Source organism: Diadema antillarum, unplaced genomic scaffold (genome assembly GCF_040938485.1).
Source record: "Diadema antillarum isolate AM-2024a unplaced genomic scaffold, OU_Dant_1.0 scf00000127, whole genome shotgun sequence".
Lineage (NCBI taxonomy): Eukaryota > Metazoa > Echinodermata > Echinoidea > Diadematoida > Diadematidae > Diadema > Diadema antillarum.
Window position 1 is genome coordinate 1,331,969 of NW_027271016.1, and position 27,532 is coordinate 1,359,500.

The 27,532-nt window shown below is 38.5% G+C and overlaps 2 protein-coding genes across 2 annotated transcripts; one reads left to right on the forward strand and one right to left on the reverse strand.

Moving 5' to 3' along the window:
• Window positions 1-3,182: 3,182 nt before the first annotated feature.
• Window positions 3,183-11,288, reverse strand: LOC139720370 (tubulin polyglutamylase complex subunit 2-like). Its single transcript, XM_071631737.1, has 8 exons — window positions 11,213-11,288; window positions 10,353-10,520; window positions 9,132-9,272; window positions 7,881-7,979; window positions 7,282-7,445; window positions 5,154-5,326; window positions 4,318-4,368; window positions 3,183-3,252 (listed from the first exon to the last, which is right to left on the reverse strand). Exons 1-8 carry the CDS (start codon window positions 11,286-11,288, stop codon window positions 3,195-3,197), a joined length of 930 nt encoding a protein of 309 aa, XP_071487838.1. The 3' UTR covers window positions 3,183-3,194.
• Window positions 11,289-19,300: 8,012 nt separating this feature from the next.
• LOC139720372 (muscarinic acetylcholine receptor M1-like) lies at window positions 19,301-20,569 on the forward strand. Its single transcript, XM_071631738.1, has one exon. The coding sequence runs from the start codon at window positions 19,301-19,303 to the stop codon at window positions 20,567-20,569; it is 1,269 nt and encodes a 422-aa protein (XP_071487839.1).
• Window positions 20,570-27,532: the final 6,963 nt, after the last annotated feature.

A 27,532-nucleotide genomic window follows, 5' to 3' on the forward strand; every position in this document is an offset into this window, starting at 1 on the left:
TCGCCGATCATCCCCACCCCCCCCCCCCCCCCCCCCCCCACTCCTCAGCACGGATTTACGCTGTTGACACACACACACACACACACACACACACACTTGTTCAACGTCCGTTGGCAAAAGCATACAGATTTGGGAGCCCACAGACACGACGCAATTTTAGGCTACTGCATGAGAAACTTCTGCTGCGTCCGGGCTGTGTTTGGGCCACGGATTCACTCCCCGTATGGATGATGCGCGTGCTCTCTACAGCCAACGAGCGCGCAGACACCGTGCGTCTTTTACGAAAAAATATAAAAGACGCCCGGTGTCAGTGAGTTTACCGTAGAGAGCACGCGCCTCACGCAGCTCGATCAATCGAAGCGAAAGATCCTCATGCACTATAAGTGCCAAGACGTGTCTGTGTGTTCCAAAATCCGTACGGAATCGGTACTCCCCATCGCTACGGATCTCAAATTTTGCCCACGTTTTTGCACGTAAACAGCGTGCGGGCCACGTACTTACACCTTGCGCAACCGTACGGCCGACGTGCGTTGACGTACTCCCTTCCGGCGGTTGCCACTCTCTCCGTTTTCAGAAAAAACGTGGCGGACGTGGCCTCCGCAAGAAAGGTACGGGCAAAAAAACACGCATTGTGGGTTACCTGGGCAAGCTGTTGCCTTATTGTATTATTCTGCTATGTCTGAATTAATTTGGCTCTTTTTAAATTAATGATCCTTGCGTCGAGTTATTAATTTGAATAAAAATATGCAGTACTCGCTGCTATTAAGGGATTCGGACCAACACTGGCTATCGGGCGAAAGCTCGGTAGTCTAGTGGATATGACGCCTGTAGTAATCAGGAGGTTGTTTGTTCGATTCCCATCCGAGTATGTAAAGCCCATGATGGTTTTTTTTTTTCATATCATGGCTTACTCTCCTCAGCTCAAAACACACTGAGTAATCGATGTTTATACATGTTGAGAAGGGCGATTTGTCAATCAGTTGCATTCAACCACTCCAACCATGTTTAACCCAGTGACTTCCTGGGATACTACATTACATCTATAAGTTAAAGCAAAATTCAATGTAACTCGTAAGAAAAAGAATCAAGATAACTTTCTTCATAGCAACAGGGCTCTGGCACTGTAGAGGCGTGGGTTTGCCGCCTTCGACGGCCCTTCTAGTTCATATTGCCCATGAGTCGCATTGGCATAACTACGGGAAGGGGCATGGGGGGCACATGTCCCCTCAAATTGGCTGGTCAAAAAACCCAACAAAACATTTACGAAAGTAGGAAAGGAAAAGAAAGGAAAAGAAAAGGAAAGAGAAAGGAAAGAAGAGCAAACAAAAAGAAAGTGGAAGAGAAATACCCGGAAGCGTTCGCTACCTTCGCTCACTCGCATTTTAAGTATCTTAAGCAATGCAGGTTATATTGATAGTTACTATTCTTATAAAAGGGAATTGGTTTGTATCTTGTGTCTCTATCTAATGTCATATTATTTTTTTACTTATAAAGAATTTTAGTATATAATATAACTGCAAGGAATCGGGCGGAGGTTGACCTAAAATAGATGAATTTCAGTGGATAATGGCCTGTGACCAATAGCCTATTCCTATCATACCCACTATGAGAACGGAAGATGCCGATATACACCATCATGAGAATGGAGAAACAATACACTAGAACCTTGGGGGCGTTTCATGAAGGAACTTGTCGGATAAAATGTCCGACAAGTCAATTATATCCGACAAGTTCAGAGAAATCAGCCAATCAAACTTAAGAATTTCTCAAAACTTGTCGGATATAATATTGACTTGTCAGATATTTTATCGGACAAGTTCCTTCATGAAATGCCCCCCTGTTCTCAGTATACAAAATTCCCATTTTTTATCGCTCGTAAAATCTAGGAACAAGATGGTTTCCAATAGCGTGATCTGCCATGCCTGAATATCATAATACTTGGGTAACTATATTCGAATGCGGCATGAAGATGTACTTAATAAAAATCAATTATTGTATTTTGATGACGAATCTATGTTTTAAAGAAAATAAAGTTTTTTGTCGGTCTCTCGCTCGCAGAATGGTTACGGACGGCAAGCGAAGTGCCCAAACAGTCATATTCGGCTGATAGCTTGCGGCTGATAGCTTAGGTGATGGAATTATCTTATAGGCTTATAGTAAATTTTGGTGACGAAATTACACTTCTATACCGTGAAAAAAGAGAAGTAAAGTTAATGAAATTTCTGATGAGATCACTACGAACACAATACAATACAATACAATGATAATAATAACGATAATGATTGATAATAGTAATAATTATAATAAAAATGATTATGATGATAATGATAATGATAATAATAATAATGATAATAATAATACTAAACAGAATGACAGAAATAGTTAAGATAGATATGAAATAATTAAATCTGACATTTCCTTTTCCTTGTTTCCTGTTAATGTCACTTTCATATATTTGCATGTTTTATTTTTATGTCTACATGTCTCTGTATCTTCTGAGTATGTAATTTCCATTGAGTTACATGTAAAGAGAACAAATTCCCATATGGACAATGAACGATGAATTGATTGAATTCACATTATTATCATAATTGTTATTGTCATTATTATTATCGTTATTATTACAATTTTTCATGTTTATCGGCAAAACTCCTTTGAGCTTCTTCCCGCTTCCCACCCCCTCTCTCCACCATACTTCCAAAGCGTTCCCGCTTCTCCTGTCAATCAATTATTTTCAGTTAAAATAAAGAATAGATCTAATCTTAAACACCCCCCTCTAAAAAATCCTGGCTACGCCTATGGGGGTATGGACATATGGGAATCAAGGTGCAATTGTAATACCTTTTGCACTCTGGACATCAATATTTTATGTCAAAGCATGTTTTCTTGTCTACGCCAAAAGGTACACCTATGTAACTCACTTCTTTCTCCATACGACCATTAAATACAGCTACCGCTTAGAATATTTCCTCTCTCAGAGCTTTAAAAAAAGAAATATTTAAAAGGGACTTTATCTCCGACTTGAAAATGCACCATGTGCACTTTCAGTCCATTGAGAGACAACCCTCAGATTTAACGCATGAAACCTACATCATGAAAGTTTGTAATGAGGGGCATGATGGCAGTTTCTTTTGAATAGTGCACGCCCAAGCAAAGATGACAACAGTGGGCGTTGATGCTCGGCAACCAAGAGATCATCTGTACCTGTTGCTTCCAACGTGTTGGCTTGATCGAATACCACCAGACATGGGTCTGTAGACAGTCATAAAGAAAATAATAAAGAAAATAAAAATAACCAACATTAGGAGAGTAGGAGGTATAACATGCTGTCTTGCCACAACACACTTTTTGTTTTACACAATGGAGATCTCTGTCTCCCCCCCCTCCCACTCTCTCTCTCTCCCCTGTATGGGAATACACGTATATCATGGATCTGTAATCATACATGCAAAACACATTAGTTTCTACCTGCAGTCATTTACATCATGGATCACATAATATGTAATTGAATTGAGGATGTATCTACACCTGCAAAGTGCATACAGCCACAGTAGATTTCATATAGGATGTCATGTTGAGTCAGGTTCAAGTTTAACTAAGACTGATTACATGATTAAAGGGGCTGTACAGTACTGGTTGAAGTGGGGATTCATGTTTTTTTACATTCCTAAGTGAGATAATGAGAAACCTCTGATGAAATATGAAAGAGCATGTAATTCTAAGAAGGCTTCAACGTTTATTTGATGAAAATTGGTTTTCAAATGGCTGAGATATCCCAAAAAGTGATGATAATAAAAGACTACAGGCCACACCTTTTATTAATATCTATTTGTTTCACATTGTTTTTGGATATCTTGGCCATTTCAAAATCGATTTTCATCAAACAAACTTTTGATACCCCTTAGAATTGCATGCTCTTTGACATCTCTTAGAGTGAGTTCTGAATATCTCCCAAAACGTTAAAAGCTAAATCCTCACCTCGACCAGATCTGTACACACCCTTTAACCTGTTGAGGATGAGTCCCAAGTATACTTGGGCAGGTGTCTATGGGGAATGCATGTTATAGCAAAATCAGTCCATCCTCAACGGGTCAAAGATAATATGCGAGTAAATTCTTGGCCATGAAGTCATACAATGCTTCTTCAATCTATGTTAACATGGTTTCTGGGGTATTTGATTCTTATCCTTGCCATTCATTGGACTGGCACTAGAGCCAGCTGACAATTGCGCAACACACGAACAGAAAACAATAACAACTGTATGTCACTTTTTACATGTGAAATTTTATTGAAGATAAATCATGTCTTTCAACTTACTTGTTAGATGTACTGAGTTTCTTCTTCGGCTGGCCTGCTGATGTTTTGTTCCTAAAATATGGCAGTTAGAAAGAAAAACAAGGGCATTTCATTTTGATGGTACACAGGCAAAATCAAAGAATTTCAAACACAGAAGGGGAGGGGAGGAGAGAGAAGTCCTAAAGACAACAGTGTATCCTCCAGTCAGACAGTACGAAAGAGACTTCTCTGTTATCATTATCTTTGTTTGCCAGGTAATGCTCACAGTTATATCCACAGAAGAAAGCTGTGCAATTTTCGCTGATGATTACAATGATGACGACAAGACAAATTGCAAGTATTGACCCATGAAATTCACGTACTGTAGGTGTGGAAATTTTCATGGTGTGGAAATTTTCAAGCATTTTGCAAAACACAAAACTGGAATGAAAAAATTAAACCACACAAATTTTTGCTAATCATATATATATGTCATACTATTCATAGCATTTGATTCTACAGAATTAAAAACACATGCAATTCATCTAACCATGCCATGCATGAAAAATTACACATGTGAAAATTTCCATTTTTACAGTATTATGTCTAATAACATCACCACTGAAAGTCTGGTATGTAAGAGCATGCAACATCATCATCAATACAGACAGGATTTAAGTCCATTCTTTGGAGTTCATTGATCCATTTGTCAATCTGGTTGTCTAAATGACTATTACCAAATGACCAATTCGTAGTTGAAAACAGCAATCTCTGTACATTCACACTCATACACATACACACACAAAAAACAAGCACAATGACTCACAAGAGATTTTGCAAATACGTCTCTTGCGTACAAAAGGACAGAATGTTCTTACTTTTTGTCAGATTTTCCCTTGAACACCTTGGTGACATCAAGTTTCTGGAGTGGAACGCTGTCTCCTGACGTTTTACCTCTTGAGCTATCATCTTCTTTTTCATGCCAGCCAAGGAGCTCACGCAAGTCTGAATCTACCTGAAGACGATGTGGTCCATATATATTGAACCATTGCTGGAAGATCAAAATATATGTCAGAGATATCCATCTTGAAAAAATCAGTCAATATGACATCAAACATCAAATATCTTATGAAATATGATGCAGTGATTTTCCACGATAAAAGATTACCAGCCAGAGCTATCAGAATGACATCTTGCTTGTGACCATTAGTTGTTGATTTTTCCTGCAGTTAACTTCATAAAGATCATCTTAACCTGTTGACGACTAGTCCCGAGTATACTCGGGCATATGTCTATAATGAGTACTAGTATTATAGCGAAATTAGCTCATCCTCAATGGGTTAAGAGTTGTGTAAATAATGCCAACATTTTCAGAAAAAACTAGAAATGTCGCTACAGCGACTGGTTATACCCCCGCCAAACAACATTTCATAAGCTTTGGTCAAAACAACATTTCATAAGCTTTGGTCAAAAAACTGAGGAAGTAGTTAAATCCGCAAGATCTTTCCTTGATCTTCTGCCATTAATATGCCGTTACCATGGCAACGTACTTTCGGGTACTGTCGAAAAATGCGTCTTGCACATCTACAACCAAAGGCACACATCTGTACCAAGTTTCATGGAAATTGGGCAAAAACTGAGGAAGTAGTTTGCAACTCAAAATTTTCCATCATTTTGGCTCATAATATGTGAGCTGTTACCATGGCAACATACTTTTTGTCACTGTCAAGAGATGTGCCATGCTGACCTATATCCTAAGACAAACATTCAATATGAATTCCATGAGAATTGGAAGAACACTGATGAAGCAGTTTTGCCATGAAGCATTTTGCCCTATATTTTACCAATAACATGCCGTTACCATGGCAACGCACTTTTTGCCACTGCGGAAATATGTGTCTTGCACATTAACATATTCAGATGAACATCTGTACCTAATTTCATAAAAATTGATCAAAAACTGTGGGAGGAGTTCGCGATGCAAGATTTGTACCCATTTTTGCCCATAATATGCCGTTACCATGGCAACGTACTTTTGGGTACTGTCAAAAAATACGTCTTGCACATCTACAACCCAAGGCACACATCTGTGCCAAGTTTTATGGGAATCGGTTGAAAACTGAGGAAGTAGTTCGCGACGCAAGATTTGCAACGGACCGACCGCCCGACCGACCGCCCGACCGCCCGACAGACCGCCCGACCGACCGCCCGACCGTCCGCTGATTCCTATATACCCCCTTCAAACTTCGTTTGGCGGGGGTATAAAAAGGACAGGCGTTGAGAATGGCTTGACTAGTGCAATACAACATAGTCTGATGAGATTCCTATTGACTATTTCCTAGATTCCTATTACTAATTTAACTGAAACAACTTAATGCATATACATGTATACCTGCGCTATGAGTCATCATTGCAAAACAATTAAATACAAACTGTGCTTTTTTTCATATTGTCCTGAAAAGATATATCTTGCCATAAACAAGAACTTATAAAGATTAATGATATAAACTGCTGTGACTCAATTTCCACTCAATGCAGAAATACATTTCATTTATGGAAATGGCAATTGATGGAGATTACACACACATATATTTATGTTGCTCATTCTATGAATTGCCATCAGCATTACCACAGCACACAATTAAGTCTGATTTGTGTGTTTACATATATGCATTACAACCCTACAAGGATCTTTTTTTGTTTCCCCCAAAAGATAGTAAAACCTTTCTGAATTTGAGTAACCAAGAGCTACTGAGGAAAAGAATACTGTACAGCCAGAAACAACTGCAGCATGAAACTTGAGCGAATTGGAGCAGACGGCCTTTTTTTGCAGCATGAAACCTTTGTGACTTGCCACCGACATTCAGTGCAGTGTGTAGACACACATTTTCATTTAAACTTTCAGGAATCTTGGCTCCTTGCAAAATTCATGAAAGTTTTATGCACATGAACATTTTTGATTTTGCAGTATATCATCTGCAGACGGGATGGTAGATTTCAGCATACCTTGGACAGGGGGCTGAGTCCTATGTCAGTGAAGGCGTACTGCCACTGGGGAAGTCCCATATGGACCATCATGAGCCGGAAGTACTGGGAGAATGAATTGGACAGGAAGTGCCACCTGAGGGCGCTGTCCAAGAACCAGATTTCTGCATGCTCAGCAGGTGCCCCTGTGGATAGGAGCATGAGATAACGAGAACAACAACACGATGGCGTGATCATGAAATACAAAACATTGAAGGTAATACACCTCAGGTTTACAATGCATAATGTAGGTCTTCTACAGAAAAGACGAAATCATTCCACAAAGGTAATAGACCAATTATTCTCAGTCTGAACAAGTGGTAGAAAGTGAACAATGTTGCACTCTCTATGTCAACACATGTTAATGAATTTCGCACTTTAGTCACTGACAATCTCTCTGCCAAAGATCCGTATTGAAATTCCTTCGATTGAATATAATTTCTTTCTCTCTCCTCCTCCCTCTGTCTGTTAATCTATCCATCTGTCTAGCTCATCTAATAATCTGTTCATCTATCCATCTATCTATTTATAATCCATGTTGTCTGTGTGTCTAAACTATCAAAGACATTTTCTGTGATTACCTTGTTTCGTGTTCCTGTACACAAGACAGACATGGCCACAGCCTTGGCATGGGTCAAGCTCAAAAATCCGGCTCCGGTGATCGAATCTAGGCAGGGCACCTGAGTCACCTGCTTTGATTTGGGATGGTATCAAAACAGCAGATTTTAAACATTTAGCTTTCTGTTGATACTAAAATCAACTCCAAGTAAAAAGCTGTAAATCTTTACAATCCTAGTGAAGAACACAACATTTATAAATATGTTATTACACAATACTGATTTTGTTGTTACTGAATGACAGTAATGAATACAAAAAGAGTAGATGTAACAGTACATACACAAACAACATGAACAATCTCTCTGTCTTGCTTGACATTTAATATTCAATGCAACATAATGTCAATGATCACTTGAAGTTCAGCGCCATTCTTGAAACGTAAATCACACAGAAAAAAAAAATCCATGTGATGATAAAGGAATGTGAGGGGTAATGGTAAAAAGACACAAAAAAAAAATCTGTAACAAAAGCAGTCTTACTGCAAGGAAGGTGTTTTTCTTTTTCTCTTTTTTTATTACCCCGACATTACCTCAACAACCATTCTGTTAAAATGCTCTTGCAGTAATATTCCTTTGATACACTTTAAATAACAAGCATGCCGTGTAGTCCAATCAGAGCACACCGCTCGCAGGTATTGCATGGACTGCAACCACACTCCCTTTGTACATGAACTGGTAGTTGAAATCTACCCATAGGAGGTTTTTAGTGTGTGTCTGTTAAAACGGTACCCATGGCAACCCCTGGTTATTGCTTGCCTGGACTTTCAGTCGGTACAATGTAGGTCCTCAGTTCTAATCCCAGTGTTTTTATCCCGAGAACCACATTTTACCCACAATGTCCCCCTTCACGTATGTACATGTACAAGTTGTAGGTGGGAAATGCGTACCTGGGTAATCATGGGATAATAATTATAACCCTCTGGAAGAGCAGTGCTAACACTAAACGGGCTCATATTGTATCATAATACAGAAGAACCACATTATATAACATTAAACAAGCTAATTCCTCATTATGTCAGGTATCTTTGTCTTTCACTCTCAGTATCTAATGAGGTTCCACTATATTTTTCTATATTAAAATGTACTATTTCAATTGATAAGTGAACTACATTTGTATGTTGTACAATATCACGCCATTGATGAGAATGGATTTTTGAACTTGCCCATGGCCTTCAATTCTTCAGTCTTTCCCCCATTTTCCATCTGTGAGCTCACCTTCAGCCATTTCATCATCAGAATCACAATCAAGGTCTGCCAGGGAGGGATTGGTCCTTCTAGCAATCTTGTCCCCTGCAATTTTTGTCACCTCTTTGATAGGGTTCAGCTCCATCCTTCCTATGGGTTGAACAGTTTCTCCTTTAAAAAAAAAAAAAGGAGAAGAAAAAGATGACACAACAATCACAAGTAGATGGTAGCTACATGTATATATGTTTGATTGATGGACACCTTGTTTCAACAATTAGATTTTACAAGTCTACACATCTGCATCAACAAATACCAGCAATGAGTATTAACATCACTGATACATCTGCCTATTCATATATTTGAAAAAGCACAGTACTTATACTTTGACTCCATAGTCAGTGTGAAAACAAGACATATCACCTAGTAATGGATTCTTTATTTGTATGTCACACAGAAAATGAAGACAGCAACAGTTTTACATGTACACATACTATTTAACCTCTCATGGAGGTGAAAACATTTTATCATGTCATTCAATATTTCTATCACAACAGTATACCTACACATTTGAAAGAATAGTCAAGCGACAACTATCTTTGCAAAACTAAAATGTACACGTAGTTTCATAAGTATCACATTCAAGGAAAGAGAGTTACAGTAGAATATATCATCATAGGACTCGACTCATCTTCCATCACTAAATTCCAAGGATTGAGAACAGTGGAAAGTACAATCCAGAGGAAGCACAACATGTAATGTAACCTATCAAGTTGATAGATGATTTGATATAAAATGTGCGATCACATTTGTTATCCAATATAGCTTAAAGGGATAAGCTAGTATAGTATTGGTTGAGATGAGGATGAAGCTTTAAACTTTTTGCAAAATACTAAAAAGCCCACTTATGAAATGTTACAGAGCATATAGAAATAAGAGGAATTCAAAGTTTGGTTTGAAATGGCTGAGATCCAAAAACAAAGTAAAACAAAGATATCCTAGTAAATGGTGGGTTTCACCTTTTATTAGGATCCCTTTCTTTTAGATATTTCAGCCTTTCAAAACCAATTTTCATCAAATAAACTTTGAATCCCTCTTACAATATTTTGTAGAATTACATGCTCTTTCATATTTCATAAGAGGTTTTTCATTACCTCACAAAAAGGTTGGAAACCTGAAGCCTCATCTCAACCAGAACTACATGTAAACCATCCCTCTAAGAATTAATAATCAGCGAAGTTCCTTGTCATTCACCATCCAACTTGACACTCCATGTCAGAAGCATGCCGTCCGTCATTTGATAGAAACTCTTGAGGTCATCAGGCAGGGTACAGGCATTCCGCTGTTCCCACGAAGTCAGATGGTGCCTCATGACTTGTGGTCTTTCTTGCAGTTCAATGTTACACACTCCAGGTCTCTTCTCTGTATGACAGGAAGAAAGAGTCAAGCAGTTCAATGTGGCACAAATATTCAATCACATCCTTAAGAGGTCTAATCCCCTATTTTCTAATTCAAGATTAAGAATGATTCTAACTGTTCCTTGTCATCATATTTGACCACCTACAGTTATGAATGTGTTAGACGAGTACACTTATAAACCCACCCTCACAGACACAAGCATAATTCTGGTAGTTTGACAATTTTATGACATCATTACACCTGTTGAAGACGACATTGCATCAATATTGCAAAAAAAAAAGAAAGAAAGAAAGAAAAGAAAAGGGAAAGCCAAAAGGCTCAAGGGCAGGGCAGGGCAACTCAAGTTGGCAGCCCAGCTGCTCGAGTAGATTCAATCAAATGTCTTTGGTTTACATAAATATCTTGAGAATCTTTTCTTTCCTCCCCCTCCCCTCTACGTCTTCACTCGTTCCAACGGCTAAGACCAATGGACAAGGTCAAGCTATGACTCAAGAACTAGGCCCAGCTCATGACATGACAAGCATAATCATCCCGATCAGGCGTCATCATCATCATCATCACAGGCACAGCACACCTCAACATGGTACGTCACATAGAAACAAACGACTGGGACTGAAGCCACAGCTGCAGATATGCGACAAAGAAAAGAAAAACCCCAAAATGAATTCCAGGAAGAATATAATATCTCAACTCACCTAAACTTTTCGTAACTCCAGTTGTCATTCTATCAAGAAGCTGCCTGCTGAAAGGCATTTCGGATGGATCAGCCATTGTGAAGCACAATACTAGTAATCTACAGCAGAACTTCACGAACGCTTACACGCACTGTTAATGCCTGGTTAATGATAGCCGAGCCAAAGCACCTGTAGTTAATTTAGCTAGCTGCGCTTAGTAACGTGACGCTTCACTCCACACCGGTATCAAATCGGAGAAGATAGGGACTGCGGAACCGGCCCCTCCCGGGGAGATTCCCTATTGATATCTCCAGCTGGGCCCCGTTTTATCAAAAGATGAAATCGATTGTAAATTCGCTTACCACACAGGCTGCCATGGAATTATGATAGAATTCAAGTATTATAGTCAATTATAACTCTTCATAAAACAGGGCATATGGTAGGCAGTAGGCCCTCTACCTTTCAAAATCAGGCCTGAGAAACGATATAAAACAAACAAACAATTACCAACACACACAAAAAACAAAACTAAACAAGGACAAACAAACAAGCAACACAATAGGGAACTTTTCACTTGGATATCTTTCAAAAAGGAGGCGTTTTTCGTCTCTTGACTCGAATCTGAAAAATGAGAAAAGGGGATTACGAAATTTCTTGAATTCACTGATGGAAAAATTGGACATTTCTGCCACGAGATTTTTGTTTTTGCTTTGTTTCTTATGAGTTCCAAAATGGCATATTGAATACAAAATATCTCTCCTGAGGTACTGTAATGACAGCTTACCTGAGATGAGATGGGGGCGGTGTCCGTCTTTACATAATGGGGCGGGGGTGTGGGGGGGGGGGGTGCCATGATGGTAGTGGTGGCGGTGGGAGGGGGTATCTAAGATTGGAAAAAGCCTGCAATAGCCCTGCAAAAGAGGAGGAGGTCAGAAATTTTGGCAGCCTCCTGACACAGAGGCGTGATCTCAAAGGGAGAAAAAGAGCATATTATTTGTATCCAAAGAGATTAATCTCTTTATTCGTATTCAAATGATATTCACGGGGGGGGGGGGGGGGCGCTTTACTGAACTTGTGTCTGCTTGTTTGTTTGTTTGTTTGTTTGTTTGTTTGTTTGTTTGTTTGTTTGTTTGTTGTAGTCAAGGGGGGGGGGGGGTAGAACTAGGTGCCCGTCTCACTGCTGACTGCTCGGACCTACTTGGAGGCCTACCAGGGACAACGGGAATCTATAGACATGGCAATCCTCAAAGAAAACATCAGATTGATGCAGTATATAGGTGTCCAATGTGGACATTTGAGGTTTTTTTGTTTTTGTTTGTTTGGTTTTTTTTTCGTATTGAAATATATCGTTTGTTTTTATATTCAATATGTCTGTTTTCTTGTTTGATGCCTATTGTGTGTTTATGTTTGTGTATGTGCGCAAGCCCCCGTGTGCTTGCGTGGGTGGAGGTAGGGAAAGAAAGGGGAGCCCTCCTCCTCCCCTTCGATTCCGTGAGGGACCCCCCCCCCCCCCGCTGCCACCGAACTAGTAAGAGATGAAGGTAAGTTGTTTGCAATTGTAGTATGCATCTGAAAAAGAGAAAAAAAGAAAAGTAATGAAAACAGAAATCAGAAAACAGCCCCCCCCCCAAAAAAAAAAAAAAAATGACACCATGAAAGGTTGCATGTTATCAATAGGCGTGTACATAAAGATATAGGAACAGTCTATTCATTCATCTAAAAAAGCCTCTGACACTCATTGTTATAATATGAATGATATCAGTACGTCGTTCTCCATCATGTCTACTCTATATCTACTACAGCTGAACTTCATCATGCCTTCATAGGCGTGCGATTTGCTGTAAATGTTCCATCATAACGGAAACGTGATCTCATTACCACTTTTTGTCCATGCTTGTTTCTGGATTCACTCACAGTCACAAACTGAGTTTAATTGTCCCCGCCGAACGAGTTCGAGCAGGGGACTATGAAACGGGCTCCGTACGTGTGTGTGTCCGTCCGTCCGTCTGTCTGTCTGTGTGTGCGTCCGTGTGTGATCAAAATGTTCAATTTGCTACTTCTCTGTCATTTATGAGCCACATTTGATTCTGTTTGCTTTATATGATAGCACTACATGGGAGCTTTGAAACTTCTACACAGAATTTCAGTTGTGACCTTTGACCTTGACCTTTGACCTATATTGTACATTTTGTTACAAAATGCTACTCCTTCGCCATTTCTAGCCCGATTTCGATTCCGTTTGCTTTATGTGATGGCACTAGGAGAGGGCTTCAAAACTTCTACACAGAATTTTGACCTTTGACTTCTTTGACCTTTGACCTTGATTTTTGACCTGTATTGTACATTTTGCTACAAAATGCTACTCCTTCGCCATTTCTAACCCGATTTCGAATCCGTTTGCTTTATGTGATGGTACTAGGTGAGGGCTTCAAAACTTCTTCACAGAATTTTGACCTTTGACTTCTTTGACCTTTGACCTTGATTTTTGACCTATATTGTACATTGGCTACAAAATGCTACTCCTTCGCCATTTCTACCCCAATTTCGATTCCGTTTACTTTATGTGATGGATCTAGGTGAGGGCTTCAAAACTTCTGCACAGAATTTTGACCTTTGACATCTTTGACCTTTGACCTTGATTTTTGACCTATATTGTACATTGGCTACAAAATGCTACTCCTTCGCCATTTCTAACCCGATTTCGATTCCGTTTGCTTTACGTGATGGCACTAGGTGAGGGCTTCAAAACTGCTACACAGAATTTTGACCTTTGACTTCTTTGACCTTTGACCTTGATTTCTGACTTATATTGTACATTGGCTACAAAATGCTACTCCTTCGACATTTCTAACCCGATTTCGATTCCGTTTGCTTTATGTGATGGCACTAGGTGAGGGCTTTAAAACTTCTACACAGAATTTTGACCTTTGACTTCTTTGACCTTTGACCTTGATTTTTGACCTATATTGTACATTTTGCTACAAAATGCTACTTCCGGCGGGGACATATATTACGCACCGCGTAATTTCTACTTTTCCTTGTTTATTTTCTAATGACTTGGGGCAGGGGGCATTCTGATTTGTGCCAAATTACGCGCAGTATCGAGCAGTATCTGCAATGGGGCTTAAAAACTAATCCAGTTTCCTGCTGATTGCTTGAGAAAGGGATGATTGATTCAAAAGTTCAGTAATAGAATATGAAGCGGCTTGGGTGCCATTTTTGTACCAATAATAATAATTCTAGAAGAGCTAAGATGATCATGGACAAACAAATTTGAAACGAGGACAGCTCTTTATGGGCTAGGGGATGAGCACAGGGACAGGGCTGTAAAAATGCTCTTCAATTTACACTCCTAGTGGTGACAATAATTAATTCGATGATTATTTTTTCCTTGGCGAATATCAATATATCATCATTATATTCATCTATCTATCTATGTATTGCTTTTGTATATATTCATTTATTTTTTCATTTATTTTGTTTCATTGTCACAGGGTAGCGCTTTCAAATAAAGAACTGATATACAAAGGGCCTCTGCATTTTAAAGAACAACACAAAATGCATACTGCAGAGTTACATAAAAATACAGTAAAATAGTGATAATACATAATTAGAAACGAAACACAAAATTTTAGATTACAAAGGATTAAAGGCGGAATCATAATTCTCAGAAGGGCTCAGAACGCGTCTTCCATCACTCAGAACCTGTTTGTAATACATCGAAATGGCTCATCAAGAATTCAACCCGTCTGGCTGACGCGACGTTAAACCTGTCTTATTTCCCTGTCCGCTGTCTGAGCATCTACGAGATCAAAAGTGTGGCAATAGTAAACCATTAACGTTATTAGGAATTGGAAAAAAATAATGTATGAATTATAACAAAAACCACAACAACAACAACAATGGTGATATCAATGATAATAAAAGTAATATTTATTGCAATGACGAATAAGATGATTATCATGCCAACGCTGACAGCAATGAAAACATGACATTAGGCCTGTACAAAGATCGATTATATTGGTATTACTAGTATTTTATTGTTATAGCCTTTCACTGTATGTCCATGAAGCTCATTTCTGACATTGTCCGATTCTGATTTTAATGATTAGACTGAAAGCGGAAAGATACAGAATGACAGAAGTTTCACTAAATTTGGATATGTTACAGAATGCTATAGAATTTTGAAATCCCACAAGTTTTCGCCAAACAATGTTACAAATTGCAATCACGATATGCAAATTAAAACTGAGGTAATAGTAATGTCATCATCTCACAAGTTCTTCCATCACTCCACTCACAGGTAATTTTATTAAACGATATTTAATAATAGCGAGTGTATGCATCTTACACGTCAAATTATTGTTAGACCACTGTAAGTAGCAATGTATGTGTAAAAGTAAGCGGGAATAAAGAGCTTCCATATTACATTATTTGCCAAAGCTTGGTTTTATGCTGTTGCTTTTTAAACCCGACATTTTATAAGCGATGTGAGGGGATGACATCATTCCTGCCTCTTCTAAATTGTAATGTGGTTGCGACCGATATCACCATATTGTTATGAAAGTGAAATTTTTGAATTCCAAAACTTCCTAAGTTTTGTCAGTTTAATGACATACTTCTGTCTTTTAACTCTCTTTGTAAGAGTCACTTTGTACTTGAAGTAGATACAGTATTCATTTCAAACATTTAACACTTGGCAAACACGATGGAAATGAGAAATAACTATACCACAGACTATAAGAGCTAACTCAAAACAAATTAACATATTTTTTATTTATATGCGTTTTATATAACTATCTCTGCGTTAGAATTGGACCAATATAAAGACTTAAGAACAATCCAAATGGACTATATGCTTTTCTGATTGACTTCCACTTTTATATGATCTCGGCGATGCGGAATATATTTAATCATGCTTTTGACCTGTTGTATTGTTGAAAAACAAAATGAAATATACATCGATACGTGGCTTATTGTGTCCATATTACCGGTAAAGAACAAGTATTGATACTCAGGTCGATAACCATGCTAACTGAAAGCATGAATAGGCTTTAACTCCAACTGAATTTGTGATTTCTTGAATTGGAAAGGGCATTCACTTCTGTGGTTTGTAAAATTTCATTCTCCAATTCTCCAAGTGCTCAATACTCTCGAACTTTAGGACTCTACGAACACTTCGCTGCCAAGAAATGAATCCGATATGCCTGACCTATGTAATTTCTATATATATTTCACAAAGCTCAATTAGAGTTACAACATCTATCAGTGCATGATGCATAATGGACAAGACTTTAAATAGTATACTTAAAAGAGCTTCTAGTGTTTCTATTGTAACGGGAAAGGGAATGAAACTTGAATAGTAACTGGATCTAGTGAGCAATATTTTCTACTTCCTTCCTTTCCCGACCCGTCAATCAATGATGTTAAATCGATAAGCATCCATCGCGGCATCTTGCCTTTCAAGAAGACAAGCAAATATTTACTCTTCATCTCACAAAGTTTTTCAGTCTTCATTATTGCCTTCTTTATTATTCTATCATATACGTTAGCTCTTTATCTTTTTTATTATTACTATTTTTTTTTTACTGTGAAACAAGTCACAAAAGATAGAACATCTGATCCATAGTGGGAGCTGGAAAATTGCGATTGATAATAGGCTCCGGTATCGCTGCCGCGCTCTTTCTTTAAACTTGAATGAAGTCATAACTTGACATCGATCGTAAATGGACTTATTGTTCTGTTTATAGAAATCAACCTTTGAGCAGTATAAGTTGCCATATCGTGATTTCTTCAGAAACAACTCACAGCAAAAGCAAAGAAATGCAATAAAGGATTTTTTTTTCTCTCTCTCTACAGCTTTTCGTGCATCACTTATTTCAAAAGCGTCATCAAACTTCGAAAGTATGTCTTACTTTCAGTGAACTTCATCATTGTTTCCTCTCAGTTTAATTCCTTCTTGATTTTCTTGTCTCTCGAGTTCATTTATCTCTCTCAATCCATGTATAACCAGTATCATTACTCTCTGCAGCCCCTCCTATCACTTCTCTGTCTCTTTCTAGTTTTCGCTGTTCATTCTTACTATCAGTTTTGTTTTTCCTTGTTTCATGTTTTTCTTTATGAAGTCTTCTTACATTACACTTTGATCCGTCAACCTATACTCTCCCACACACTCACACACACACGCATTTATACATCCCCTTCAATGCAATGCGTATGTAAATTTTGCATGATTGTGTGGTGCATAATATTATCAAACGCCGCGAAATTCAGATATCTTTTCTCTCTCTCACTCTCTCTCTCTCTCTCTCTCTCTCTCTCTTCATAAAGCATCGGTTACAGAAAAAAAAATGATGTCGTACGTTTACTATAATAAACAAAGTTTACAACTAATAGCCGCAATCAGCAATCATCATAGCTTGGAGCTCGACCAATCAGACACAAGCTACGACTCCGTGAAATTAGTTCAGGGGAAAAAACTCCCAATTTGCCGATGTATTCTTGTTCTTAGTATTTTTCATTTCAGGTTCAGGTTTTTTCAGTTTAGATTGATTTGGTCGTGAGAAGAAAATCGCATCATTTCTGGCGAACCCCCGACGAAGAAAATTTACGCATCGTCAAAACGTTCTTATTATGTCGTGGCATTAACAGCCATCGGAGATTCCCGCCATTGCAGAAAGAGCTACATACTACCGTCTGTTCACTTCTCGCTGATCACGAACATCTGATTTTGAGTGCTGACACAGCGATTTTTGTTTAGTGCATGGAAGACAAAAAGAGGTTAGTTTCAAATAATATTTTTCTTTCTCCAATAGAATGATGATTCATACAGGCCTGAAAAATCGTCATTTATCTTCACAAACCTTTTAAGTGAACAGTTGTTTCTAATTTATTCTATTGTCATGGTTTACCAGATAAAATGGTATTATATGTTACAAGCATTTTTATAACCTTATGCGCTATTATGTCTTTGTAAATACCTTTTTTTATTTACACTTTGTTTTCAACGTGTGTCATGAATTATACGCTCTGCAAAAGTTATCATCAATACGTATTTTCGTTGAAGCATAACAGGTGACAAAATAAACAAAAAGGAAGGCTGAATTGCAAACAGTCTTCTCCTATATATTAATAAATTTCATTTCCAAGCTGTTGGTATATAGAGAAAGGAAAGATGCCAAAACTTAGTCCGATCTGCTTTAAAAAGTCATTCGTTCAACAACATGCTTTAATTCATTTAACTCGTTTCGAGTTTCATCTTTTGCATGTCTCATAGTATAGCACACAAATGGAGATTTTTGCTAGCTTGATTCTTGATGTAAATTTGCTGACAGATTTCATTTCGTAACAGTGGTTATTTGGGGGTATTAATCTCGATGGGGAAGTAATGGCGTTACGAGAATCAAAATGGAATGTAATCATTGTTGGTACGTACACAGAAGATCGCAATATAAATTTAGAACATCTCCTTGCCTTGTATGATGGCCTTAGAATAGGATGAAAAGAAAAATTGTCCATAAAAAATGCTTTTCTTCCTTATTTTCACTCTAGGTAATGTTATTACATTTTCTTGATTCAATGTCGCAAAGTGTATGCCTTGAGAGAACTGTGATCTATTCGACATTACTCCCCTTTAATGGTATTATTTCCTGACGTTATCAATAATTAGTAATTGTGTCGTCCATTAGGGTTCGCTCTGACATGCATCCCACGACCAATTTCCTTAACTAATGGTTGCAACTACTAATGCATGCGAATGCTGCCCAATGTCACTACTTAACTGTTTGTAAATGTGTTGTAAAATTGACAATTACTACATCATGAATATGACCGTAGCCGACCTGTGCTCGGGGCTCTTCAACATGTCCCTCCGTTTCCTAAATTTCCTTAACTAATGGTTGCAACTACTAATGCATGCGAATGCTGCCCAATGTCACTACTTAACTGTTTGTAAATGTGTTGTAAAATTGACGGTTACTCGACAGGAGAAACTCCGGACAGTGTTAGGAGGTCTGCAATTAAAAGCTTCGCTCCGTGGTGTCAGTGAGCTGCAAATCCACTTACTCATTTGCGAAGCGGCTCTTTGAAGATAGCAGTAAGTTTTCCAAAATGGTGGAAACTCACCAGAACGCCAGCATTATAGGGCAAGCGGCCACTCTTGGAGAGTTTCAAAGTGATGGAGCCATGTCAACTCTCTCCATGTCAACGACGATCTCGCAGCCAACAGAGGATGGAACTGATGTCTCACTCTCCGATCTCGTCGGCGTGGTGGGGATGGGACTCGTTACTGTCCTCACTGTGATCATCAACATCCTGATTCTTCTCGCGTTTCGTCACGAGAGGCGTCTTCGTGGCTACAACAATTACTACATCATGAATATGACCGTAGCCGACCTGTGCGTGGGGCTCTTCAACATGCCCCTCCGTGCGACGTTCATAGTCTACGGAAAGTGGATCTTCGGCAAGGCGATGTGCCACATCTTCCAGGGTGTACAGCACAGCCTGGTCAGTGTGTCGGTCATGGGCCTGGTCGTCATCTGCATCGATCGGTACATCGCCACCTACTATCCTATCCGCCACTTTCAGCGGAGGAGTAAGAGAGTAGCAATCGTCGCGAACATCTTCACGTGGATCGTGCCCTTTGCGATCTGGATGGGCTTCATAACCGTTTGGGACTTCGTCGATCCACCGGTGTACGCCGCTGAGGCATGCCATCCCAACTACACTTCTTACTTCGAATCTAGCATAGTGTCCATTTTCCTCACCTTCGTGGCGCCTTTTTTTATCATCCTGACTCTGTACCTCCGCATCTATCGCAAAATCCGAAAGATGGGAATCAAACATGTCTTAGAAATAGTCAAGGAACAGAGCACAGACGACTACAAGTCTCAGTTGCCGGGTGCTGGCAGCGGCAGACGTTTTGGCGAGGAGAATCCCGGCTTCGTAAGGGATAGACAAGGTAAAGATGTATACCAGCGTCATTCTGAGACCATTGAGGAGCACGGGCGAAATGATACCGCACTTGAATCTACCGCCAGGTCCACGAATGGTCGCGTTGATGCTGGCGACAGGGAGTTCGGTAAGGCAGGCGGTGACACTGCCAACCGCGAATCGTCTTCGGAAACGAGGAAGGCGACGCGCACCTTAACCTTCATTGTCGTCATCTTCCTGCTCGTCTGGATACCATACGATCTCGTGCTCATTTACTTCACGGTGACCACAGAGCTGTTCGGGAGGCGCATTCTCGACTTCCGCGTCATAGAGACGGTTCGCTGGATGACCTACGCGAACAGCCTCCTCAATCCACTCGCCTACGCAGCGGCACAGCCCTTGTTTCGCAAAACCATATACCGGATTCTTTTGCCATCTTGTCGTTAATAACAGTTTCCCATAATCATGTAAAATGAGTATATTCTGAGAGTTCTAGCATTCTAATGAATTGAAAAAAAAAATGATTTCATGATAAAATTGCGAAAAGGCCTTATAAGCACATTGGATTTTTACTCAAAGTATATAGGCAGATAGTATATTATTATGAGACAGCTGAGCAACATTCAATTAGATTGCAGTTTCAGTTCAGTTTATATTCATATTTCTAACAAAAAATATACAATACTAACATAAAATATATAATTTATATAAAACATAAAGCCTATTTCTCAGAAATAAACAGTAAGGATTGTACAATAACGTTCATTATGCTGTTATATACACAAAAGAGCAGAGAGAGGCCGGACGTGGAGGAGTCCTGAATTTGATTAACGCTGCAATTGAAAAATGAGGAGAGCAAGTCAAGCAAAAATAGTACTAAAGAAGTCTGAGGCTTCATACTCTGACAATTCAATGCAATTCAAGTTTTGTTTTTCCTCTCATGGGTAGGAATACCCTCATTAGCCAAAAATGTAACAAATACAAGCATTATACATACAGTATGATAAACATTATAGCTTTATTTTCATGGGGAAAAAACAGAAAAAGGGATATAAACATCGTGGTAAGCTTGATTTTGGAAACAAAAAAAAATACAATAATTTTACTAGTCTTGTTCACCTCTGATGTGACGATATGTACGTTGTTCCTCGTGGCTTCGAATCATTGTGCAAAATTTCCAGAGATAGACACGTTTTAGGAATTTGCAATGACGAATATGAAAATATAAGAGTGTGACAATTAGTGCCGTTACCATGGTTGCGCATTACAGAAATTGTACAGAATTGTCCTGTTTTTGTAATTGAACAATCTGAAACAAAATTCAACCTTTCAACAATAGCATGTTTAATCTTCGGCTGTTCTCCCGATATCAGTCAAAATATGAATCACGCACAAACTGCTTTCATCCCATTATGGCCATTATATACCTGAGCAAATGATGCATGGTAAAAATGGTACATGACAAAACACACACACATACATAAAACAAACACAGAGTGTGTGTATAACTATATAACTGCACATTGATGGTAGTGAATTTCGAAGCCATGCAAGGAAGTCGTGGCACTCATTCTGAGTTTGATTCCAGTCATCTTGAAGATATTTCAGGTGTTTAATGACTTATACGACTGTTTCCATGCCAACAGGATGATACAAAAGTTAAAATACACTTCGATAGTTTTTTATGCCTTCTAGGCAGTGCCATGCATTTTATGTTCATTCGTCTGCAATCTCAGCTCTCCTAAAGTGTCTGTTTCCAATCAACTCAACACAATCAATAACAGCATCCAAATATTCATTATCTTAACTTCATGTTCTGTTTTATTTTGATGATGACCATCACATGGAATGGCTGTTGATAATCATGATGTGCAGAGATACTATTCTTCTGCTGAAGAAATGGCTTTCTTTTACGCTGTTGCCGTGGAAACAACCATTTTTGGGCACAAGAGATCCAAATTAAATGACAGTCATTCTTAATGTTGCTGTTTTTTTTTTTGAAAATGTATCTACGGATGTACTTACAAATTTTTCATATTGTAAAATGACAGATTTGGTGTATGGTCCATTTTTCTTACCCTCATTCAATTTGATTTTGATACATTACCATGGAAACTCCCCCGGCAGTCACACTTGCCATCACTGTAACAGCAAACATGCATAGTGTAATATTATGATGAGAAGTATCATTGAATCATTGAATGTGTATAATATTTTGAATGCTTTTTTGTAATGTAAAGTTTGAGAATATTCCACAAAATTGAAAATGTTATCATACCGTTTCATTAAAAGTGGCCATCTTCTTATGCGAAAACTACCACGACTTATACAATGATCCAGATATTCATTGCAATCAAATTCAACGGCCTACCATGCTTTTTTATACTATAGCTTTCTCTGAAACTCCAACATTTCTGGATACGTTGCCATGGTAACGGCCCTTGTTGTAGTAACTTTCACTCTTACTATAACAACAAACAAGCATCTGATGATATCCGAGTGTCGTATCATTATTACCTACGACTGTGTTTAAACTTTTAATGTTTTTTAATGCAGAGTTTATAACTTACCACTAGATTGAAAATTTTGATATACCATCCATCTAATGGCTATCTTTTTACACTATCATGATTTCAAAATGACCCAGATGTTTTATTGCAATCAAACAGCCGAGCAAGCGTTTTATGTTACTGTATTACGGCTTTTTCTAAAACTCCAACATTTCTTGATGCTTTGCTATGGTAACGGCCCTGGCAGTCACACTCGCCATCACTGTAACAGCAAACATACATTCTAATATGATAGCTGGGTGTCCTATAATGATAGAAAAAACATCATGTCCCATCATAATTGAGTAGGAATTATTCATTAAAAGTTTGGGAATTTTTCCACAAAATTGTCAATTTTGTCATACCATTTCCGTAGTAACAGCCATCTTTGTGCTCTACAATGACTTCAAAACGACCCAGATATTTATTGCAGTCAAACGACCGGTTCGGAAAACTTTAGCTTCTGCTATGGGAAACTGCATAGCTTTTACGTATATTGCAGAAACAATGCAGAGTCTCTATAATCTATTGCTCGACATACAATGCTCAATTCGTTACCGAAACGATTTAATAAAATGGAAAGCATATTCTGCTGTCCTTTCCGCATAATAATATCTTATTAATTCGTATATGGAATAATAAAGCATGTTCGGTCAAGGTTGATGAACTACACTAGGCATCCAGCCAGGAAACTGATGTATATGCCATTCAACTGTGATGATCTGTCATTAATATAGGCTATTTCGCCGAATATTATCAATGAGAAAGCAAAGAGGATATTGATATTAACGTATATGTCATGTAATAATGTAATGTACATCATATTTGTCCTGTATCTTGCTTCTTAATTTATACCTAATATGATATTGGTGGTTTTTTTTTTTAATAATGAGAAACCCTACGTTGGCAAATATTCTGATCTTGCAGACACTGAGAAAGTGCTTTAACAACGTCCCAATGTTTTAGACGGCTTGTTGTTGCTGTTGTTTCTGTTGTTTTAGGTAAAAGAGTTTTCAATGTATAATAAAGTGTTGATGAAATTATCATATTAGAACAATGTAGTAGCTGACGACATTAGTGTTTGATAATCTTAATCAGTACCACTCAGTCCTGCTGATTTATATACAATTAGTCATCACAGTTTTTTAATAACGTCGCCTTTTTTCATTAAGGTACATCACTGATGTCAGAACTTCTAAAGATTGATGAAATGGATAAGAAATTGTTGATAGAATTATCACATTAGACTATGTATGTAGCTAACGACATTAGTGTTAGATAGTCTTAATCAATGTTTAACACTCAGTTCTGCTGATTTTACATCACAGTTACTGAACAACATCTCCTTCTTTCATTGAGGTACTATTGCTGATGCCAGAACGTGTAAAAGACACGATGTCATATTCTTTCCAATTCTTTGCGGCGTTCAAATTTTGCGTTTAATGCTGTACACACAATACACTTGTTCTTTACGAATTTGGTGTAGGCCTATACGTAATAGTACATGTATACCCCATTTATGTACATCTAAGGGAGATATGGATTTTTCGCTATGCACTTAGTATTCTTTTATTATTTTATTTTATCATTTTCAGATTTGAGGTTTAAAGCGGTATTTCCTGTCCTTCACTTTGTAGAATTTTATGGTTGGATTAACATGCATCCAATTGGCTGTTTTGTCTTGTATTTCAAGTGCATTCTACTATACTTAATCTCAGCATCACAAGATACTGCATACTTTTACTTCAAAATGATGCGTTGTAGTTTTGCTAATTTCATCAAAATCGGGTGGCTGGAATTAAAAAAAACAACCAATAAGCTCATTAGAATTTCACCGTTCAATCATTTAAAATGACGCAGTTGTAGAAGTTCAAATAAAGTGGTGATCTTTTCAGAGGACATCAACTGCATTTGGACCTGTGTGGTGTTCTCCGCCGCGGAGTCAAAAAAACAACAACAGTGCATTGATTGTGTGTTGACGAAAAAAAAAAATAATAATAACATAATAGTCTCTTAGCCGGAATTATACGATTTGGGAATTATTCCATTCGTTGTTGTTGGCAGTCATGTCAGAATTCTGAGTTTTGTTAATTGCAGAACTTATATGTTTCATGTTTATATGGTTCAATGTTTCATATTACATATTAATGCATCAGCATAATAATGATAAAAATAATTATGATGCACATACATAGTGTCTGTGTGCCCGTGTGTGAGTCGGTGTGTGTATCGGTGTGTGCAAGGTATACCATAATATTTATATGAAGGCCTATACCATCCATGCCTCGGGACGTTTAGACTATAGAAGCCACATTCGCATGCACGGTGACTTATGTGGAGAAAAAACAAACAAACAAACAAATAAATCACAGTAAAATATATCAATGTATGTTATCTTTTCCAAGCATTTGAAATATTGCCGACTAATATCGGGGTGAGAAATTTCGTGAAAGATTAGGTACATGACTATTACAAAAACATACAAAGAAACAAACAAGAATGACCGATTTCCAAATGATACTAGTAATTCGTGTCTTATTCAAATTCATGAAATTCTTCCGTCGAGATGTTTTCATTGCATCTGATTGACAAACTGCCCTACATCAACATGAATAAGCACTGAATTGATCAGTGTTTTAGTAATAGCCATGATTTAAAAAAAAAATCATGAGGGTACATAGTATTACTTGAGCAGGATTCGAACCTACGACCTCCTGATCACCGGACAGGCGTCATCTCAATCGACCACCGAGTTTTCACCCGACAGCAAGTGTTGGTTCTAATCCTTATGGCATGCAGCGGGTATACTGCGTAATTATTCAAATTTATGAAATTCTTCCGTCGAGATGTTTTCATTACAACTGATTGGAAAATTGCCCTACATCGACGTGAATTATTCACGTCGATGTAGAGCAATTTGTCCATCAGTTGCAATACGTGTCATGCAAACAATGTTGTAAATACAGTAGAGTCATTGTATGACTACTCCTTGTTGTACATGCGTATTTTACGTGCATGCATGTACACAGCAGATATTAAACGATTTCAAGAGAGAAAGAATGTGTTTGAGAAGAGAAAAAAGAGAGAGATAGAGGGGGAGAGAATAATTCTTTAGAAATGATCACGCATTTCAACACAATATTGTACATTGCCCGCAATAAAAAGGATGTACGATATCCCGAACTTTATTACATTTAGCATAATTTTACGTGTACTTTTTTTGGTTTAATTTCATCGTGATGACATTGTACCTGATTGGGTATCGAATAATTTTGTATATTAAAACTTCGAGCCCCAAGCAGTATACTTATAGACAATATATTCCTGTCTGGCGCCTCATCATGATCACAATCACAAGACTCTGGTGTCACAATCTTAAAGACCACGTTAGTCAGTGGTGTAACTACGGGGGAGGGGGGGGGCACGTGCCCCCCCCCCCCATCCGCTGATTAAAAAAAAAACTTGTCAAAATGGTAATTCAAAGCTTAGGAAACATGAAAGTGCGATCAAGAAATAAGATATTTTTCTAAGATTTCTTTTAACCATTATTATAGAGGTAGGCCTATATAGTGTAAAACATTGTTCAAAAAGCCCGGAGCCGACAAAAGATTTTAATACAGCGTGATTCCTTGTTGGCATTCTGAATATAAACAGGATTTAAGCAGTGTACTCAGAACATCCGAACGGCAAAAGAGTCGCTGCAATGTTGCGCAGTGTGATGTAGAATGTACATCTTTGTATACCTTACGCTTCGTTATCAATACAAATATACCATTAGGTATTATCAAAGCTATAGATCATTGATTTTGCAGTGTTGCTTAACATACTAGTCTATAATATTAAAATGCCTCACATTTCCAATATTATTTAAGACTTGACCTGGGCTATTTCCTAAGTCTTCCATGTATATAAAAAAAAACACACACACACAAACACAAACAATATAATATAGGGGATGCTCTAAAGTGCAGATTTGGGACATCCTTCCCCCGCTTGATCACTTCGACGCGGCCCCTCGCTGGTCTTACCTCCCCCAATCATGAACATAAACCGACACCCTTGACTACCAGTGGCGGATCCGGGGGCGCACCGGGCGCCCCCTCCTCTTAATTTCCAACGCGAAAAAATATAGGTACAAACGGTAGTTTTTGAACTGTAAAATGCCGAAATTTTCAAGCTCGCTCGCTCCGCTCGCTCGCATTAAATCGTTATGCCATTCTCCTGAGATGTTACTGCCAGTAATTGCTAGCAGTTGCGCCAGTGCGCCCCCCCCCTTAATCTAAAAAGCGAAAAGATGTAGCTACAAACGGCAGTTTGGGGACGGTAAATGTCAAAATTTTGAAGCTCGCTCGCTTCGCTCGCTCGCATTTAATCGTTATGCCATTCTCATGATGCTGCTACCTGTAATTGCCAGCAGTTGCGCCCGGTGCGCCCCCCCCCCCCCCTAATTTCCAAAGCGAAAACAGATAGCTACAAACGGTAGTTTGGGGACTGTAAAATGTCAAAATTTTCAAGCTCGCCCGCTTCGCTCACTCGCATTTAATCGTTATGCCATTCTGATGTTACTGCCAGTAATTGCCAGCAGTTGCGCCCAGTGCGCCCCCGCCCCTTAATTTCCGAAGCGAAAAAATATAGCTACGAACGACAGTTTTTTGACTGTAAAATGCCAAAATTATCAAGTTCGTTCGCTTCGCTCGCACGCATTTAATCGTTATGCCACTCTCCTAATGTTGCTTCCAGTAACTGACAGCAGTTGCGACGGTGCGTCCCCCCCCCCCTTAATTTCCAAAGCGAAAATGTATAGCTACAAACGACATTTTTTGGACTGTAAAATGGCAAAATTTTCACGCTCGCTCGCTTC

Coding starts and splice junctions, on each gene's coding strand:
- LOC139720370 (XM_071631737.1), bottom strand. CDS start 11,288: ATGGCTGATCCATCCGAAATGCCTTTCAGCAGGCAGCTTCTTGATAGA. Junction 10,521..11,212: donor TGGAGTTACGAAAAGTTTAG/GTGAGTTGAGAT, acceptor CCTGTCATACAG/AGAAGAGACCTGGAGTGTGT. Junction 9,273..10,352: donor ATGGAGTGTCAAGTTGGATG/GTGAATGACAAG, acceptor TTTTTTTTAAAG/GAGAAACTGTTCAACCCATA.
- LOC139720372 (XM_071631738.1), top strand. CDS start 19,301: ATGGTGGAAACTCACCAGAACGCCAGCATTATAGGGCAAGCGGCCACT.